The 20,679-nt window shown below is 37.5% G+C and overlaps 1 protein-coding gene across 3 annotated transcripts in view; it reads right to left on the bottom strand.

The window, feature by feature from the left end:
- IFT74 (intraflagellar transport 74) overlaps positions 1-20,679 on the bottom strand; it is a 97,784-nt gene that overhangs the window by 23,546 nt on the left and 53,559 nt on the right. For 2 of the 3 annotated variants that reach the window (XM_020887755.2, XM_070480592.1), the window contains 4 exons: positions 20,085-20,164; positions 2,339-2,392; positions 691-788; positions 64-190 (listed from right to left, as the gene is read on the bottom strand). In XM_020887755.2, coding sequence (XP_020743414.2) covers positions 64-190; positions 691-788; positions 2,339-2,392; positions 20,085-20,164 — 359 coding nt within the window. The remainder of the gene's footprint in view (positions 1-63; positions 191-690; positions 789-2,338; positions 2,393-20,084; positions 20,165-20,679) is intronic. The other variant, XM_070480593.1, reaches the window with a different exon arrangement.

Below are 20,679 nucleotides of genomic sequence, written 5' to 3'. Positions count from 1 at the left end.
AGATTTTTAAAGTTTCAATTTGTTACAGAAAAAAAAGGACATTAAAATCTAGTGTTTTCTCACCTGAAGTCAGATTCCTAGCTGTACTCTGTGATTTCTGCATTTCAGTAGATTTAAAATTTAGATCATCCTGCATCATCTTCAGCTCCTGATTGGTGATAGAGGATATCTGTTTCATACGATTTATATTCTATATTTGCAGAGACATAAAAGTGGAAAAAATTCCATTGATTTAACTTTCCAATAAAACTCTTAAAAATTTCGCTAAATGACTGGATGTTTTGAAAGGGAGTTCTTTTTTGAAATATATCATTCATTATGTATATATATTTTATAAAAGAATACATGATATTCAAAGTCAGATTTCTCAGTAAGGAGAGGTTAAATTAAAATTCAGAATTGTTTCTTTTATGTTTGATTTATTTCACTGTAGAAAGATTCAACTATACTATTATAGGAACTAATTGGATTTTTAAAACACTTAGAATATTGAAAAGAGATCATGTATTTTTCCTCCTATGGTACCAACACAACAGTGGCTGCTCAATAAACATTTTTTGAGGAATCAAGATATTCATCAGGTATCCTGTGCTCTTACATAACAGTGAGTATTTGCAGTTTCTGAGTTGTATTTATAAGGTAACCACAGTAAAAATAATGAGGACAGTAAGATCAGCACATGGCACTTACTCGACTACTATGCTCCAAAAGCGAAACAATGTTGGCTTCTATCTGTGCCTTCCTTTCCAGTTCCTGGTTCTTAGATTCCTCAAAAGTCTCAATAAAAGCTGTCGAGTGAAAAATATGATGAAAGGCTACTGTTGATATAAGCTCTGATTTGTAGGCCTGAGGTGTACTTTTTAGAAAAAGTTCAAAGCAAATTTTTAACTATCACTTTAATTTTTTAACCCAAGGGTAATTAAATTACTCAATAAGAACATTTCTACATACTTTCAAACTTTTAAAGTTTAACTAGTATGATCTTAATACAAGTACACTAAATATTTATAAATGCAGGCTCAGAAGCAACAGCTGATAAGATGGAGATAAGAAAAATTCCTATGGTTTTACACTAGGATCTCATTGATACAGCTGCAATTATTAACATCTATAACTGGCCACTAACTTTACTTCTGAAAATACTACTATACCTTTTTTACCTGAAAACTGAGCATTTTCGTTGTAATGCCAAAATAGTCTCAATTAAATAAGTTTAGTGATTTATTCAGATTATAAATAAATATTCTAAGAAATCATTCTTTTCCTTCTCTAATATAGAATTAGTATATAATTTGCTCTTATTTACATTCTTAAAATATTTCTATGGATCTTCCGAAAATTAACTTAATATAATTTTACTATTTGCATGAAACAACTAATTTTGAAGTAGTTTTTGGTACTTGTTGAGATTTTTAAAGTAGTCTTGGGATACTGTTAAACCAGAGTTGGCCATTACTGATTTATAACATGATTCTATGAAGGTAACAACTGACATCAGACTTACAAAAATGTCAAATTATAGAAAAATGATAATTTAAAAGAGACTAGTAATCATTAATATAGCCAATTTTTATAAACTTTTGAATGTACAACATAAGTTAAAGTGAACATCTATTTACAAAGTTAAAATTCAGATTTTTTTTTTAAAAAAAGTGAATGAGAAGCCACCAGCCCAGGCTGGATGCATGAGACAAGTGCTCGGGGCTGGTGCACTGGGACGATCCAGAGGGATGGGATGGGGAGGGAGGCGGGAGAAGGGATCGGGATGGGGAACACATGTAAATCCATGGCTGATTCATGTCAATGCATGGCAAAAATCACTACAACATTGTAAAGTAATTAGCCTCCAACTAATAAAAATAAATGGAAAAAAAAAAAGTGAATGAGAAGCCACAACAGAAGTTTCAGTTAGTGACAGAACCAAGAAACAAAATCAGAGATGAGGGCTAATACATAACAAGATAAGTATTATGAAAAGTGTAAAAAAAGGTGAAAGATATTAAAGGTAAAGCATGTAAGAGAGAATATCCAATGTTCAATCAATGAGTGCTCTATAGACTCTCTATACAGATATCAATGTAAATATTAGCTTTAGAATCTATCCCTAACATACAGTCATACACATATATACACATGTACAAAATCTTTCTATAATTCTCTACCCATCCCTAACCTATGCTAGATATTTAGTAATACTTCAAGTCAAATGCTTTGAATGTACACACTTATGCACTTATTATTAGTCACTGCATCTTCCCAAAGTGAGATCTCTGATTTAGTATAAATGAACAACTATCTGAGAATATAACATTTTCACATCTATAAGATTATCACTTACTGTCCATATTTTCCTCCCTCTTTTTTAGCTCCTTGTACTTCTGATTCATTTCACCTATAAGCAATAAAAGAAAACAACATTAATTTTAAAAACTCCAGTTACAGTACTCAAAATTAGAAATATCTCTTAGGTTCTTAGTCACAGACAATGCCATTAGTCACTACATATTCAGTGTTTAATATTAATGTTCAATTAGGTGAGATTCATTTAAATTGATTTTATTTTAAAAGTTATATATGTATATGCTTGACTACTTGGTAAAAAACAATCTCCTTACTGGAAGAACTGAAAAGGTCTCCAAAGTTTCCCTATTTTAGTTCCAATTTCAACCGACACATGAACACACTGGTGATGGGAAATAAATGCTCCCACGAGAGTTCATTTCATCTTTGAATAGCTCACAACAGCAAACAAAATAGCAGGGTTAGATTCCTCACAGAACTTAAAGTTTAAAGATTTAACAATTAAAATGTACTAAGTGCTATTAGATGAAAGTAAAGGATATAACAGCAGTACACAGCAAAGACAATCTAGTTTGGAGATTCAGGAAATTTTTCACTAAAGTAGTAGTATTTAACATGTGTGCATTATAAAGAAAGGATGAATAGGAGTTACTGGGTCAAAATATAGAAGAAGTTCAAAATGAAAGCATTATAAGTACTGAAATTTGAAAGTGAGGATGAATATGGTAGCACAAGGAACTGAAAGAGAATATGAAGGGGAAAAAGTGGTCCAAAGATGAGGTAGGAGCAGGTGGGATGAACTGCGAGTGTAGCACTGACATATATATATACCACCAAGCGTAAAACAGATATCCAGCAGGAAACTGCTGCACAGTACCGGAGAGCTCAGCTCGGTGCTCTGTGATGACCAAGACGGGTGGGACGAGGAGATGAGAGGGAGCCCCAAGAGGGAGGGGACACGTGTATACTTACAGCTGATTCACACTGCTGTACGGGAGAAACTAACACAACATTGTAAAGCAATTATATTCCCATTTAAAAAAAAAGATGAGGTAGGTTATGAAAGACCTTATATGGCATATGTTATAAAAGTTTGGATTTTCTCCTAAGGACACTGGTAAGATTACTGAAGAATTTTAAGCAGAGGAATAAAATTATCGATTTGCATTTCTAAAAAAAAATATTTCTGATCAGGAGAATAAAAGAGAAGACTGGAGACAATAAGACCAGTTAGGAGGTTGTCAATTAGGATGTAAGGTAGAGACTTTTTTTTTTTTGAGACATTTAAGAGCTAGAGTGAATTGACTGTAATGAGGGTTGGAGATGGAGAACTCAGGTATGACTCCCAGGTTTCTGTCTTGGGCAACAGAGGACACTGTCGTATTAGTTACTGAAAGAAAGAAAAAAGTTGAGGAAGAAGTTGCTTGAAGTAATTCTAGACATTAAGTTGCATTTAATATATGTGAAAGACATGATTAAAAGGGCAAAAATCCAAGGCCCAAACACAAGGATGAAATCTGACACTTTATAGCTGCATAAAGGGATCATTAGTAAAACTAGATCATTATTATTTTAGAAAAACAGGATTTTTAGTATAACAAAAATTGAGATTTGGAGGCCCAGGGCTATTTTCTTCATCTAGTGAGATGGCTGCAGTTCTGTGCTCCCAGGATCCCAGGTAGAGAAAATAGAATAAATCTGTGCTTGCTCCAATCTTTAGTTACTTCATTAAAGTCATTGGGTTCTTAGCATTCCGGAGAAGCTAAGGAAGTTTACTAAGATGATGCCCAGCAAAGATAGAGAGAATAAGAGATTTCTAAGGGGGCTCCTGGTAAGAAGCTGACATTTAGAATGACTTTCAGAAGAAGGACTCAAAGAGAATGGGGGAGTCAACAGTTAAAATGTTCAGAGGTTAAAAACCCACTGGTCAGCCTGTGTTCTATATAGCCTCCTATTAAATATATGGTTTTGCCAGGTGCCAACTAAAACAGCAATAATGCTAGGGAGTGAAGTAGATAGAGTAGAACCCCTAATTACATGGCAGCTATGGATTTCCACTTGTATACTTGCTTGGGTAGGAAGTGGGTTACCAGTATATAAAGGTGATGGCGAAGTCAGAGACCCAAGTCAGCAGACAGCTTTTCTGCTTCCAGGTCTGAAAACACTTTCCCTAAATTTGTTAAGGATAGCCCTTACACAGAAAAAAAAAAAAAAAAACCTGTCAAGGCCCCCACAACAGTGTGTGTGTGTGTATGTGTATGTGTGTGTGTGTTAGTCACTCAGTCGTGTCTGAGTCTTTGTGACCCCATGAACTGTAGCCTGCCAGGCTCCTCTGCCCATGAATTCTACAGGCAAGAATACTAGAGTAGAGTAGGTAGTTAGCTATTCCCTTCTCCAGGGGATCTTCCTGACCCAGGGATTGAACCAGGTCTCCTGCATTGTAGGCAGATTCTTTGCCATCTTAGCTAGCACGGAAGCCCACAACAGTACTCGTAGTGAAAAGCTGAAAGCAACTGAATAAGGATAGTAAACACCCAGAAGTCATGAATTGCCAGCGGGGGAATACTCAGAACCAATGGGAAACATTTGGTTCAATCTGACTAAGGCTTTGGATACATTAACGTTAGTGAACTACTACTCAGTTCAGATGAACATCAGTGGTCTCAGCATACTGATGCAGCATGATTAGTTTCATAAGGGGAAGAGGAGGGATCTTTTTTTTTAACTTTTAATAATAAAGTTTGTATATGATTAAACTTTTTTAAAAGTACATTGTAGATGGATTAAGATTAGTCTTAAAATGATGTTACCATTCAGTTATTTGCAACATCAGTTTTTGGACAAGAAACACACAGAGAACATGAATTTATTATAGCATACATGATCTGGAATATCCTCACAGCAAGCTGATACGCATGCATGTTAAATAACATGTGTGAAGCAGCAGAAAAGTTAGTATCGGCTAAATTGGTCACAGCCTAGGTTTCTAAGAAAGTCCTAGTGCTTGTGTGGCTGTGTGAGAAGTTGTCCTCTTGGGAGATTGGTCAGGCATTAAGGGATTAAAAAAGAAGGCCTGCATCACAGGCTTTCCAGGAATTTAATGACCATTTTATCTTTCCTCTTCTAAACTTTAGAGAATTTTCTACACAGGATGTTTTCAGTTCCTCATCTTGCTATTAGACCTCAAGACACATAATCAGGCTTATCCTGATCACAGAAAGATGATGATTCCTCAATTATCAAATCTAACAGGCAGTTTTGAGTTATTTTACTCTTCAATATCTACTGATACATCTTTCTTCTTCTAATTCTTTCCCCCTCGTGTTTTGCTGCTTGCAGAGGCAGCTTTTCTGGTTTTTCTTACTTTCAGATCTTTCCTTCTCTGTCTCTCTTCACAGATTTCCCTTTCTTCATTTAAATTCCAGATTCTTCTCTTAGTTGACTTTTAATGCTACGTTCTTTCCTTTTCTCCTTTGCCTTTCGCTTAGGAAGAGAAAATAGACAAAGGAGAAAAGGAAAGATATACCCATTTGAATGCAGACTTCTAAAGAATCGAAAAGAGAGCCAAGAAAGTCTTTCTCAGTGATCGATGAAAAGAAATAGAGGAAAACAATAGAATGGGAAAGACTAGAAATCTCTTCAAGAAAATTAGATACCAAGGGAACATTTCGCGCAAAGATGGGCACAATAAAGGACAGAAATGGTATGGACCTAACAGAAGCAGAAGATATTAAGAAGAGGTGGTAAGAATACATAGAAGAACTACATAAAAAAGATCTTCATGACCCAGATAATCACGATGGTGTGATCACTCATCTAGAGCCAGACATCCTGGAATGAGAAGTCAAGTGGGCCTTAGGAAGCATCACTAAGAACAAAGCTAGTGGATGTGATGGAATTCCCGCTGAGCTATTTCAAATCCTAAAAGATGATGTTGTAAAAGTGCTGCATTCAGTATGCCAGCAAATTTGGAAAAGTCAGCAGTGGCCACAGAACTGGAAAAGGTCAGTTTTCATTCCAGTCCCAAAGAAAGGCAATGCCAAAGAATGCTTAAAGTACTGCAAAGTTCCCCTCATCTCACATACCAGCAAAGTAATACTCAAAATTCTCCAAGCCAGGCTTCAACAGTATGTGAACCATGAACTTCCAGATGTTCAAGCTGGTTTTAGAAAAGGCAGAGGAACCAGAGATCAAATGGCCAACACCTGTTGGATCGTCAAAAAAGCAAGAGAATTCCAGAAAAACATCTATTTCTGCTTTATTGACAATGCCAAAGCCTTTGACTGTGCGGTTCACAACAAACTGTGCAAAATTCTTCAAGAGATGGGACTACCAGACCACCTGACCTGCCTCCTGAGAAATCTGTATGCAGGTCAAAAAGAAACAGTTAGAACTGGTCATGGAACAACAGACTGGTTCTAAATAGGAAAAGGAGTACATCAAAGCTATATATTGTCACCCTACTTATTTAACTTATATGCAGAGTACATCATAAGAAATGCTGGACTGGATGAAGCACAAGCTGGAATCAAGATTGTTGGGAGAAATATCCATAATCTCAGATATGCAAATGACACCACTCTTATGGCAGAAAGTGAAGAAGAACTAAAGAGCCTCTTGAGGAAAGTGAAAGACGAGAGTGAAAAAGTTGGCTTAAAACTCAACATTCAGAAAACGAAGATCATGGCATCTGGTCCCATCACTTCATGGCAAATAGATGGAGAAACAGTGGAAACAGCGTCAGACTTCATTTTTTTTGGCTCCAGAATCACTGCAGATGGTGACTACAGCCATGAAATTAAAAGACGCTTGCTCCTTGGAAGAAAAGTTATGACCAATCTAGACAGCATATTAAAAAGCAGAGATGTTACTTTATCAACAAAGGTCCGTCTAGTCAAGGCTATTGTTTTTCAAGTAGTCATGTATGGATGTGAGAGTTGGACTATAATGAAAGCTAAGCACTGAAGAATTTAAGCTTTTGAACTGTGGTGTTGGAGAAGACTCTTGAGAGTCCCTTGGACAACAAGGAGATCCAATCAGTCCATCCTAAAGGAGATCAGTCCTGAATATTTATTGGAAAGACTGACACTAAAGTTGAAACTCTAATACTTTGGCCACCTGATATGAAGAACTGACTCACTGGAAAAGACCCTGATGCTGGGAAAGATTCAGTGCAGGAGGAGAAGTGGACGACAAGAGGATGAGATGGTTGGATGGCATCACCGACTCAATGGACATGAGTTTGAATAAACTCCAGGAGTTGGTGTTGGACAGGGAGGCCGGGTGTGTCACAGTCCATGGACATGACTGAGCAACTGAACTGAACTGGAGGCTACATTATATCCACAGAAATCCCACTCATTCTTGTGGTTGAAGAACTCTTTAATTTGTCTTCTTCCTAATTTTCAGATTGTTTTACCCAATTATTTATTAGATATATTCTTGTGGATACGTCTTAGGACATCCTAACACACAGCATGTATGCATGCATGCTAAGTCACTTCAGTCATTTCCAACTCTTTGCGACCCTATGGACTATAGCCCACCAGGCTCCTCTGTCCATGGGATTCTCTAGGCAAGAATATTGGAATGGGTTGCCACGCCCTTCACCTCAGGATCTTTGCGACTCAGGGATTGAACCCATGTCTCCTGTGTTGGCAGGCAGATGCTTTACTCCTGAGCTATTCCATAGTTAAATGCATCAGTCTTCCCCCTCAAAGTCTGTACCCCTCTCTATTCCCTACTATGTTTGAAAGCCCTTCACCATCATCATCATGCAAGTCAGAAGCCTGGGAGATTCCTACCTCCTACTCCCCTCAATCCCATGCTCCAAGTTAACAAAAGATGGAGCTGAAAGATATATCTGGTCAATGTCTCCGGCTATACAGCTGGTCAGCTGCATTAGATAAGACAGAACCCCTATATATCTTAGCAGATTCCCAAGTTTCATAAAACCTCCTCCCCCCATATCATTGCAGCTAAAAAGAAAAGAGATCAGAGCCCTAGTGAACTCCTCTATTTTGTAATTTCTCAGTTGGTGGGTTAGTATCTGAGCTTCTCATGAGAGGCAAAGTACAGACATGGGTAGTCCTAAAGTAGGGAAAAACACAGAGCTTGTTTTACCCCAGGAAAAAGGTATCTGCCCTTAGATCTCCTATTACAGAAGAGAACAAGAGCACAGAAGAGGGAAGCTAATTGGCTATCACACTGGAGGCGTAAAAAAAGCAGGCCAGCAAAAGGGTCTAATGAAGAGACCAAAGGAGAGGGAAACAACATGCTCATAAAATGAGGGTTATTTCAGAGCTACTCTCAAACTCTGAGTATTTGATGTGACCTTGGAGAAGGGTCTGATCACCATTTTCCAGAATACGTAGCTACCCCAGTCTTCTCTCCAGCGTACAACAAAGCATGCGCTAGTGACTCCCTGGCCACAAGGCCCCCAAGTCAGCAGACTTACTGATTTTAGGGGAGAAAAAGCAGCAGAGGGCAAATAAAATTAATGCAGAAGGGCAAAAATTAACCCTGAAGGACTTTTGTTGGAAGGACTTTTTCCTTTCTAGCACTTGGGATCCTTCTGAGGCAAGCTAAACCTCCCAGTACTGTCAATATTCAGTACCATCAAGTGTTCCTTATTTAGCATGGTTTCAGCCCCCTTATCATCTGTTCATTCTGCTCTTAGTGAATTCCAATCCTTTATTCCTTTTAAAGTATGATGCCAAGAAACAGATTCCAAGCAGACTATCACTTCTCATAGTCTATATATTCATCTTTTGTTAATGCAAAAGGATTAGGATTCCAGCTGTTCTGGAGGCTATATCACATGAATTCACATTGAGCTGTTATCTAAATCCCCTTTAACATTTTCACATATTTTAGTAAGCTACAGCACTTCCTTCTCCCGGACTCCTGCTTCAATTTTAATTATAGTCCTATTAAACTTCATCTTTTTATATCATCTCTCACCATTTTGTGTATCACTATAGCAGTAAGAAACTAATATATCAAACACTACTAAACTGGTAGGTTAAAATGAGTGCATATAAGTTTGTTCTAAACTAACTTTTGGCTTCAGTTCAGTTCAGTTCACTCACTCAGTTGTGTCCAACTCTTGGCGACCCCATGGACTGCAGCACGCCAGGCCTCCCTGTCCATCACCAATTCTCGGAGTTTACTCAAACTCATGTCCATTGAGTCGGTGATGACATCCAACCATCTCATCCTCTGTCATCCCTTCTACTCCCGCCTTTAATCTTTCCCAGCATCAGGGTCTTTTCAAATGAGTCAGTTCTTCGCATAAGGAGGCCAAAGTATTGGAGTTTCAGGTTCAGCATCAGTCCTTCCAATGACCATTCAGGACTGATTTCCTTTAGGATGGAGTGGTTGGATCTCCTTGCTGTCCAAGGGACTCTGAAGAGTCTTCTCCAACACCACAGTTCAAAAGCTTCAATTCTTCGGCACTCAGCTTTCATTATAGTCCAACTCTCACATCCATACATGACTACTGGAAAAACCATAACCTTGTCTAGACATGCCTCTGTTAACAAAATAACATCTCTTCTTTTTAACATGCTGTCTAGGTTGGTCATAACTTTTCTTCCAAGGAGTAAGAGTCTTTTAATTTCATGGCTGTAGTCACCATCTGCAGTGATTTTGGAGCCTCCCAAAATAAAGTCTCTCACTGTTTCCACTGTTTCCCCATCTATTTGCCATGAAGTGATGGGACCAGATGCCATGATCTTAGTTTTCTGAATGTTGAACTTTAAGCCAGCTTTTTCACTCTCTTTTACTTTCAAGCTTCACCCAATTTATCAATCATACATTCTCTACAAAATGTTTTAAATTTTGCCAAGGAAGTTTCTTTACAGCTATGCAGACAAAGCCTGGTAATTCTATCTACTAGATGGCATTTAAAATATATACAATAAAAATCCTCTAAATATGTAAAAATTAAATTATTGCCTAAAGTCTCACCATTTCTAAAGAAAAGAGAAAGGACCATTTTAAAAAGTTTGTTTCAACAGAGTAATGTCAATAAAATCATATGGTCTAATGAGTAATCCTTGGCATGTATACTAAAAACCATGTTAAATTCTTAATTATTTCCTAAAGCAGTGGTTATCAAACCTTAGCATGTATCAGAATCATCAGGAGGGTTTGTTGGAACAAACTGCTAAACCGTATTCTCAAGGTTTCATGTTCAGTAGTTTTGGGGTAGAATCCAAGAAGTTTCATTTCTAACAAGTTTCAGATGATGTTAATGTGCCTGGTCTGAAGATAACACCACTATACTAATGAATAGTTTAACCAGTCTCCAAATTGAACACCAAGAAATGACTCATTCTTCACTGAATGTGTATTGAGAAACTAAAGAATAACAGCATAAAGATGTCATTTGAAACCTCAGATACCAGATGGTAAGCTGAAGATGTTATCCTGTATGTTCCAGAGAAAATACTAATGGGAAAATTCTTTCCAAATATGTTTTGAGAAAATCTCCATGACAGTTATTCAAGTTTCAGTTTATAAATTAATAGCATTAATACTAACAACCAATAACTAACATTTATGCACAATTTTAAAACTGCATGCTATTCTGAGTCATACACATACACACTCACACACTGTTCATTTAGTCCTCACAGTAACCTTAAGAGGAAGGTAGGTACTGTTATTATCTCCCTTTAAAGACGAGGAAACAAAGGTATAGAAGGTCAAATAGCATCACTAAGATCAGCCAGTAAAACAGAACAGCCCAGATTTGAATCCTGGCATTCTGGTTGTAGAACCTGTGCTCTAAAACAAAACTATTCTGTCTTCATAAATTCTATTTTACATGACAAAATCATAGAATAAGCTTCTAACCTGGGCCTTGGAACTATGAGTAGGAAGAAGTAGCCTACAGACAAACCAAAGGGTTGTATTTTATGTTTTCACTATTCTTTTTTTTTGGCACTCACTAGACATTTAATGGTTGTTTTTCTTTACTGTTCTTGAAAGCGGTATATAAATCATGGAGTAAATTGAAATGAATTCTTTTGAAATTTAAGACAGTAATCTTATGATCTTATAGCTTTTTATGATGACACATATTTATCACATTAGAGCTGTTGGATATTTAGATGTCTGTGATATACTGTATCAATAACCACATGATAGTTCGTTTAATCAATCTCTGGGAAAATATCATACTCTCAAATTGAAGGAATAATTTATAGTTAGTGACGATGTCCAAAAATCCTTCTTGGGGAGATACTGTGACTGTACTTTGTAAACTGCATTCCTTAAGCCCAGTCTGAGTATGTAGATGTCTAGAAAATTAGCCCCACCTTGTGGATCATCGTAGTAATACAGATTCAGGCCTTGGAGAACGCTATGGCAGAGAACTATGTATTATCTTGACTGACAAAAACTAATAACTAGCACTGGTGAGGAAACACTTTTACACACTGCTGGTGGTTGTATAAAATGGTACAACCTTTTCTGGAAAGAAATTTTGAAAAATAATAGAAACTGTATACATAAATAACATTCTATTCAAAATTTCACTTCTAGAAATTTAGCTTATAGAAATAAACAAATTAACAAACATATATGTATCAAGAGGAAATTTTCAAGGTTATTTACTGCAGCATTATTCTTGGTAGTGAAAAATTAGAAACAACCTAGTGTCAATCAATGTCGGGGCTTCCTTGGAGGCTCAGTAGTAAAGAATCCTCCCGCCAGTGCGGGAGACCCGGGTTCCATCCCTGGGTTGGGATGATCGCCAGAAGGAAACGGCAACCCATTCTAGTGCTCTTGCCTGGAAAATCCCAGGGACAGAGGAGCCTGGCGGGCCACAGACCATGGGGTTGCAAAGAGCTGGACATGACTTGGCAACTAAACAACAACAATAAATGTCAATGTGGATATAGCTAATGATATTTAACAACCATATCAACATGATCACAGCTAATAGTTTTTGTTAAGTACAAAGTTAAAAGACTCAAGCTCAGAACAACTTTATAGTATCACTTAAATACATAAAATATATACATACAATTATATATATGTGTGCTGTGTATAGAGAAAAAGTCTAAAAGGCTATGCTATAAACAATGATTACCTCTGAAGTACGAGTGTGGGGAGAAAAGCAATGAAGAATGAGTATGAAGAGAAAGGAGATGGCTTTTTACTTTATACACTTTGGTACTGCTTAAATTTTCCCCATGAGAACCCTCTTACACTGTTGGTGGGAATGCAAATTAATACAGCCACTATGGAAAACAGTGTGGAGATTCCTTAAAAAGCTGGAAACAGATCTGCCATATGACCCAGCAATACCACTTCTAGGCATACACACTGAGGAAACCAGATCCGAAAGAGACACGTGCACCCCAATGTTCATCACAGCACTATTTACAATAGCCAGGACAACCTAGATGGAAGCAACCTAGATGCCCATCAGCAGACGAATGGATGAGGAAGCTGTGGTACATATACACCATGGAATATTACTCAGCCATTAAAAAGAATTCATTTGAATCAGTTCTAATGAGATGGGTGAAACTGGAGCCCATTATACAGAGCGAAGTAAGCCAGAAAGATAAAGACCATTACAGTATACTAACACATATATATGGAATTTAGAAAGATGGTAACGATAACCCTATATGCAAAAAAAGAAAAAGAGACTCAGATGTATAGAACAGACTTGTGGACTCTGTGGGAGAAGGTGAGGGTGGGATGCTTCAAGAGAACAGCATCGAAACATGTATATCTAGGGTGAAACAGATCACCAGCCCAGGTAGGATGCATGAGACAAGTGCTCAGGCCTGGTGCACTGGGAAGACCCAGAGGGATGGGGTGGAGAGGGAGGTGGGAGGGGGGACCGGGATGGGGAATACATGTAAATTCATGGCTAATTCATTTCAATGTATGACAAAAACCACTGCAATGTTGTAAAGTAATTAGCCTCCAACTAATAAAAATAAATGGAAAAAAAAAATTTTCCCCATGATAGTATATACCAGATTTGTATTTAAAAAGTATACAATTAAAAAATAAGTTATTTGGAGTCTTTAAAATAACTTGAACTAGTTTAAGGAAAATTTTTAAAAAGCGGGAATGGGTATCCTTGTAGATGCTGGTTGATAATTGCACAGTTAATGAAAACACATGAGAATGGTCTTTTGAGGCAAAACATACACACCCACAAACCAGTAAAATGAAGAACATTCAAGATGATTAAAACTCATTAAAAATTCTGAATAAATTTATAACTTGTGATTTTTTTATAAAGGTTGAATGTGCATATCTAACCCCTTGCCCCACCCCACCCCCAAACTCCTCTAAAATGACAGTAAAAAGAATTTTTAAAGGTCAAACTCATGGCAATGAGGAATATAGGAAAGGAAACAATAATAATAAAGCCCTGGAGGAGGGCATGGCAACCCACTCCAGTATTCTTGCCTGGAAAATCCCATGGACAGAGTAGCCTGGCGGGCTACAGTCCATAGGGTCTCAAACAGTCAGGCAATGTAACTTTAAGCAAATTATAACTTTAAGGACTTAAAAATGCCTAAAATGATGAATTTAAAGAAGCTGTAGGATTACAGGACCACCATTAATACGTAGCAGAGAACATAACCATACTTAAACCAATATCAAAAGATGCCTTTTTATTTAGAATGAATTATGCAAACCTTTAAAAAGTTTATTTGAAAATCATAAGGTTGGAGGAGTACTAACAAAGTCAGACATGAACAAACACATTTATGGTTTAAATGCTATCTTAACCAGAACCCCTACAAGGCAAAAGGTAGCCATGCTGGATTATATACAGATGCCATACATGGAAGAAACCAGGTAACATCTAAGAAATTAATAAAATGGGTCAGAAGGAATGAAGCTGGGGCAGAGGTAAGTATGGACCAGAGAGTCAACCTGATAATCCTCCACATCTTAAGGAGCAGATTATCCACAGTCTTGAGCCAAGGGACTCCTGAGAATGCACACATAGAATCCACCTCTTTATTGGAAAAATAAAGAATCCACCTCTTTATTGAAAATCATGAACTGCAAAGGTAGGAATCCTCTAGAAGGTAATAAAACTGTTGCTAATTAATCAAGCTCTCTCTGCGTATAAGAGTGTATTTGTATATCTTCAGAACTAGAGTTCCCTGGTGGTCCAGTGGTTAAGAATCTACCTGCCAACACAGGGGACACAGGTTCGATCCCTGATCTGGGAAGATGCCATATGCTGCAGAGCAACTGAGCCTGTGCATCACAGCTACATAAACTCTCGCACCCAGAGCCCACACCCTACAAAAAGAGAAGCCACCACAAGGAGGAGGCCCCATGCCACAACTAGAGCGTAGCCCCACTCGCTGCAATGACAGAGAGCCCACACACAGTAATGAAGACCCAGCGCAGAAGGAAAAAAGATTAACTTCTTAAAAGAGAACTGCAGGGCCCAAAGAAGTGACTAGAGGCCAATTATCACCTTTAATTGACTCTACAAATCTTTCCCTTCTAAAATACAGGACTGAAAATTCCCTTGTGGTCCAGTGGTTAGGACTCTGTGCTCTCACTGTGGCGGGCTGGGGTTCAATCCTTGGTTGGGGAACTCAAATCCTACAAGCTGCAAGGTGTGGCAAAAAATTAATAATAATTTTAAAATATTTAAATAAAATAAGGACTGTTTGATTCATTCCACAAAGATTTATGGAACGCTTATTTTCCCAGGCACTGTGTTGATGAAAGAGGAAACAAGATGCAGTCCCTGTCCTGGAGGACACACAGCCTAAGAGAAAGACAAATATCTAAGCAGAAAGTGGTAGTCATACGGTCAATGTGTTTATGCCATGTGCTCTGATAACAGAGGGGGCCATTCACTTAGCCCAGTCCAGAAGCAGGTCAGGGAGGGAAGTCAGGGTTTACACTGGACATGAAAGGATACCTGAGCTAGATCTTAAAAGATGAGAAGTTAGGGAGATAAATAACAGGGAAAAGAACATTCAAGATAAGGGAACAAATAACAGGAACAAAGGATTGAACGTGAAACAATACTTTGATATATGGTAAAGGGGGTGAGGTGTGAAGTACCACTGGTATAATAGATTATTATTATTATTATTACTAGAATGTAAGCATAGAGATGACAAGGGATAGAAAAGGAGATTGACAATGTACAGGCCAGATTATGGAAGAACTAGAATGCCATACAAAGATTCTTAAATTTTATCTTGTAGGTCATTGAGAACCACTGTTCAGTAGGAGAATGACAGAAAATCACATTTCACAAAGTCAGTCTGGCATACTGTGGTGGATGAATCTGAGAGGGAGCAAGAATGGAGGTGGGAAGACCAGTTAGTAGACTATCGCAGTAGTGCAGGCAAGAAACAATGAGAACCTTAACTAACAAAAATCCCTATGCTGTTCACAATATTCAAGGATGATCACAAGGTAGTAGAAGAACAGAAAACTACTACATTGATAAATATATATATGTGAACACATAATACTTATATATTACATATATTCTTATATTTACATATATAAATATGGGCTTCCCAGGTGGCACAGTGGTAAAGAGTCCATCTGCCAATTCAGGAGACACCAGAAACACAGGTTTGATCCCTCGGTCGGGAAGATCTCCTTAGTAGGAAATAGCAACCAACTCCAGTATTCTTGCATGGAAAATTCTATGGAAAGAGAAGCCTGGCTGACTATAGTCCATGGGGTCACAAAGAGTAGGACATGACTGAGCAACTGAGCATGCACGCACACACAGAGACACGTGTGTGTGTGTGTGTGTGTGTGTGTGTGTGTGTATAAAATAAAAAAGCATAGGTATATATACTTTTTTGCTACTATTACATTATAGATTGCATCTTTCTACATTAATCAAAAAGGACAGGGAATCCCATGGTGGCCCAGCGGTTACGGCTCTGTGCTTCCACTGCAAGGGAGACAGGTTCGATCCCTGATTGAGGAACTGGATACTGTAAGCCACAAAGCATGGCAAGAAAGGACAAAGAATTTTTAAAAAATAATGTTCGAAAACTAAAAGGAAAAAGAAGCTACAATTCAAAGTATTCTATTTATTTTAGAACTGGGATTCCCCTGATGGCTCAGATGGTATAAGAGTCTGCCTGCAATGCGGGAGACCTGGTTCAATCCCTGGGTTGGGAAGATCCCCTGGAGAACAGAGGAACTTTTAGAACTAGCAATTAATAAACTTAAATTTAGAAGGTGGAATATTAATGTATAACAAAAACTACTGTAATGATGTAAAGTAATTAGCCTCCAACTAATAAAAATTAAAAAAAAAAAAATGTATCCTATAAAGTATCTGAAATCAAGAACATTACCAATTTCTCAGAAATCTGCACTAGATCTATATAAATTAAAAGCAATAAAATAATTTAATAAAGAAAATAACATGACCTTAGTGAACCTACCTTGCCATGTGTACCATTTAATATTCACAAATCTTAGTGAGGTAGGACCATTATATTTATTTTGCAAATGAGAGAATGAAAGCTCAGATAAGTTTACTTTCCTAATAATCAGGGCTTAAAGTTTGTCTGTTTTTAGAGATCTCATTGACATGTAGCCACATATAAATAAGACTGTAAGCATTTCACAAGAATATTTTCATTTCACAAATATGGCACTTCATATCAGAAAGCCAAGATTAGGTTTGGGCAATAAAACCAAGACTTTGGGGTCAAAGAGAACTTGGCATATATCTAGACTCTACCCGTTATTAGTTGCGAGAATATAAGTAACTTCTCTGAGCTTCAACAAGTATAAAAGAGGTTAACGAGGCCTCAAAGGGTTTCTGTAAAGATCACAAAGTAACCAGTCCAGATAAGTAATCAACAGTCGCTAACACTATTACTCATAAGTCAAGAAAAAGTATAAATAAAACTAATAGACTGCATTAAAATTGAAATAAAAAATTTAGGAAAAGTACACCCGTTTCCCCTGCTATAAATGCTTCTTCAGCCATTATTGCTGTTGTAAAGTCGCTAAGTCCTGGCCGACTCTGAGACTCCATGAACTGCAGCAGGGCAGGAGGAGGAGTTTGCTCAGATTCATGTCCATTGAGTCAGTGACGCTATCTCATGCTTTGCTCCTCCAAAGGATGAAGGAACATCCTTGCATCCCCTCTTTCTCCTCTTACTTTCTCAGCATCAAGGTCTTTTCTGCTCTTTGTATCAGGTGGCCAAAGTATTAGAGTTTCAAATTTAACATCAGTTCTTCCAGTGAATATCCAGGGTTGATTTCCTTTAGGATTGACTAAATCAATCAGTGCAAGGAGTCCCTTGGACTCTTTGTAGTCCAAGGGACTCTAAACAATTTTTTCCAGCACCACAATTCAAAAGCATCAATTCCTTGGTGCTGACCCTTCTTTACAGTTCAACTCTCATGTCCATACATGACTACTGGAAAAGCCACAGCTCTGATTATATGGACCTTTGTCGGAAAAGTGATGTCTCTGCTTTTTAATATGCTCTCTGGGTTTGTTACAGCTTTCCTTCAAAGGAGCAAGCATCTTTAAATTTCATGGCTGCAGTCACCATCTGCAGTTGATTCTAGAGCCCAAGAAAAGAAAATCTGCTACTGCTTCCACTTTTTACCCTTTTATTTGGGACTCGATGCCAAAGATCTTCATTTTTTGAATGTTGAGTTTCAAGCCAGCTTTTTCACTCTTCTCTTTCATCCGTTCATCAAGATGAAAGGCTTTCAAGCCTTTCATCAAGGGGCTCTTTAGTTCTTCACTTTCTGCCATTAGAGTGGTATCATTTATATATCTGAGATCGTTGATATTTCTTCTAGCAATCTTGATTCCAGCTTGTGATTCATTCAGTGTGGCATTTTGCATGATGCACTCTGCATATGAATTAAATAAGCAGTGTGATAATATACGGCTTTGACATACTCCTTTCTCAATTTTGAATCAATTTGTTGTTCCATGTCTGGTTCTAACTGTGCTTCTTGACCCATAAACAGGTTTCTCAGGAGACAGATAAGGTGGTCTGGTACTCCCATCTCTTGAAGAATTTTCCACAATTTGTTGTGATCCACCCAGTCAAAGGCTTTAGCATAGTCAATAAAGCAGAAGTAGATGTTTTTCTGGAATTCCCTTGCTTTCTCTATGATCCAACAGATGTTGGCCATTTGATTTCTGGTTCCTCTGCTTTTTCTAAACCCAGCTTGTACATCTGGAAGCTCAGTTCATGTACTGCTGAAGTCTACCTTGAAGATTTGAGCATAACCTTGCTGGCATGTGAAATGAGCACAAAATGTGAAAGTGAAGTCATTCATTCATGTCTGACTTTTTGCGACTCCATGGACTATACAGCCCATGGAATTCTCCGGACCAGAAATCTGGAGTGGGCAGCGCTCCCCTTCTCCAGGGGATCTTTTCAACCCAGGGATCGAACCCAGGTCTCCCGCATTGCAGGCAGATTCTTTACCAGCTGAGGCACAAGGGAAGCCCAAGAATACTGGAGTGGGTAGCCTATCCCTTCTCCAGCGGATCTTCCCAGCCCAGGAATCCAACCAGCGTCTCCTGCACTGCAAGCAGATTCTTTACCAACTGAGCTATCACAGAAGTCCCAACTGTATGCTTAATTGTACAGTTTAAGATTCTTTGGCACTGCCCTTCTTTGGGGCTGGAATGAAAACCGACCTTTTCCAGTCCTGTGGCCACTTCTGAGTTTTCCAAATTTGCTGACATATTTAGTGCAGCACTTTAACAGTAATGGGCTTCCCTTGAGGCTCAGTTGGTTGCAAAGAGTCAGACATGACTGAGCGACTATCACTTTCATTTGAACAGTAACATCTTTTAGGATTTTAAATAGCTCAGCTGGAATTCCATCACTTCCAGTAACTTTGTTAATAGTAATGCTTTTGAAGGCCCACTTGACTTCACACTCCAGGATGTCCAGTTCTAGGTGAGTGACCACATCATCATGTTTATCCAGGTCATTAAGACCTTTTTTGTATAGTTGTTCTGTGTATTTTTGCAACTTCTTCTTAATCTCTTCTGCTCTACTAGGTATATTATTTACAATACCATACCTAACTCTTAAGAATATATAGTCAAGTGTTGATAATCCAATTAACATATTAACTGGTTTGCACATAATATGTGATTAAAGTGCCATAGCAATCCACATTCCCCCTTTATTACAGAGAAGTTGGTTAGAAATCTGTAATGACCAAAGTCTTCCCCCAAACACACACACACTGTAGCTCCCAAATTCGTACCACAGCGTTTCCACCCCAAGAGCTCTGGTTCTTGCCTTGGCTCTTCCAAGGCCACTGCTAGGGAAAGGTGACAGAGAACTGGAATAATCAGTATTTGCCACCTCATTACTGGGCCCTCTGGGGAATAACTTCCTGTACCTTTTGTGACATTTATGACTTGATCCTCACTCCCCCACAACTCTATCACATAGCCCATGTTGAAGAAGTATAACTTAGAATCTGTGAGCAACTTTAACCCATTTTACTTGATTAAAAAAAAAAAAAACCTCTTGGCAAAACAAAATAAATTCCTGTTATTATACAACCATTTGAATTACATAAAGCTTTTAGCTGGCTTTAATTCAATACTAACTATATTTATTATTGTAGTAGTTTAGCATTTTAGCAGTTAAACTTAGTGATATCACAAAGAATAATAAACCCCAGGCAAAGAGTCCCTGAGACCCTAGTACTATATAAATACTGCTATGTATCCATTTTTTAGTCTATTATTATATATCATAAAAATATAAAAAAATTACCTTGGTGTTCTTCTAAATCCATGTCAAGTTGTCTAATTTCTTCACTAAATTGATTTATTTTTTCTTTTATATCTGTTAACCTGTTGAAAATATTATTTAATCAATCTATGGCAGATAATTTTGCTATTCAATAAAAACATTTAGTGATGATGTTACAAAATCTTTAATCTTTTCTAATCTGCAGAAATAATATTGATAAAAATATGCTTTATTCTGAGGACAATACTATAAATTTTGAGAGAAAAATATTTTTTCGTGATTCATCTTTAGAGTACAAGTGTATTCTGAGAACGTCAGCTTGCCTGACTTCAACAGCAGGCACTTCCCCAAAGTTCTTTTGAATTTTACTTGTCATACCAAGAAAATAAAAAATCTTTAGCAACCTTATGTAGGTTTGTATAAACTAAACTAAGTCAGCAAGTTTGTCTTAAAAGTTGGAAAATAACAGAAAATTTACCATTGGGAGCAGATTATATGGGTTAAAATTTTCACAAAAGCAGTTGTACTTACTACAGAACTACAGTAATCATTAGAAAAAAAAACTAAGATCATAGCATCTGCTCCCATCACTTCATGACAAATAGAAGGGGAAAAA

The sequence above is a fragment of the Odocoileus virginianus genome, chromosome 18 (assembly GCF_023699985.2).
Source record: "Odocoileus virginianus isolate 20LAN1187 ecotype Illinois chromosome 18, Ovbor_1.2, whole genome shotgun sequence".
Lineage (NCBI taxonomy): Eukaryota > Metazoa > Chordata > Mammalia > Artiodactyla > Cervidae > Odocoileus > Odocoileus virginianus.
Note: the sequence above shows the minus strand (reverse complement) of the source record. Positions and strands in the feature narration are given on the sequence as shown.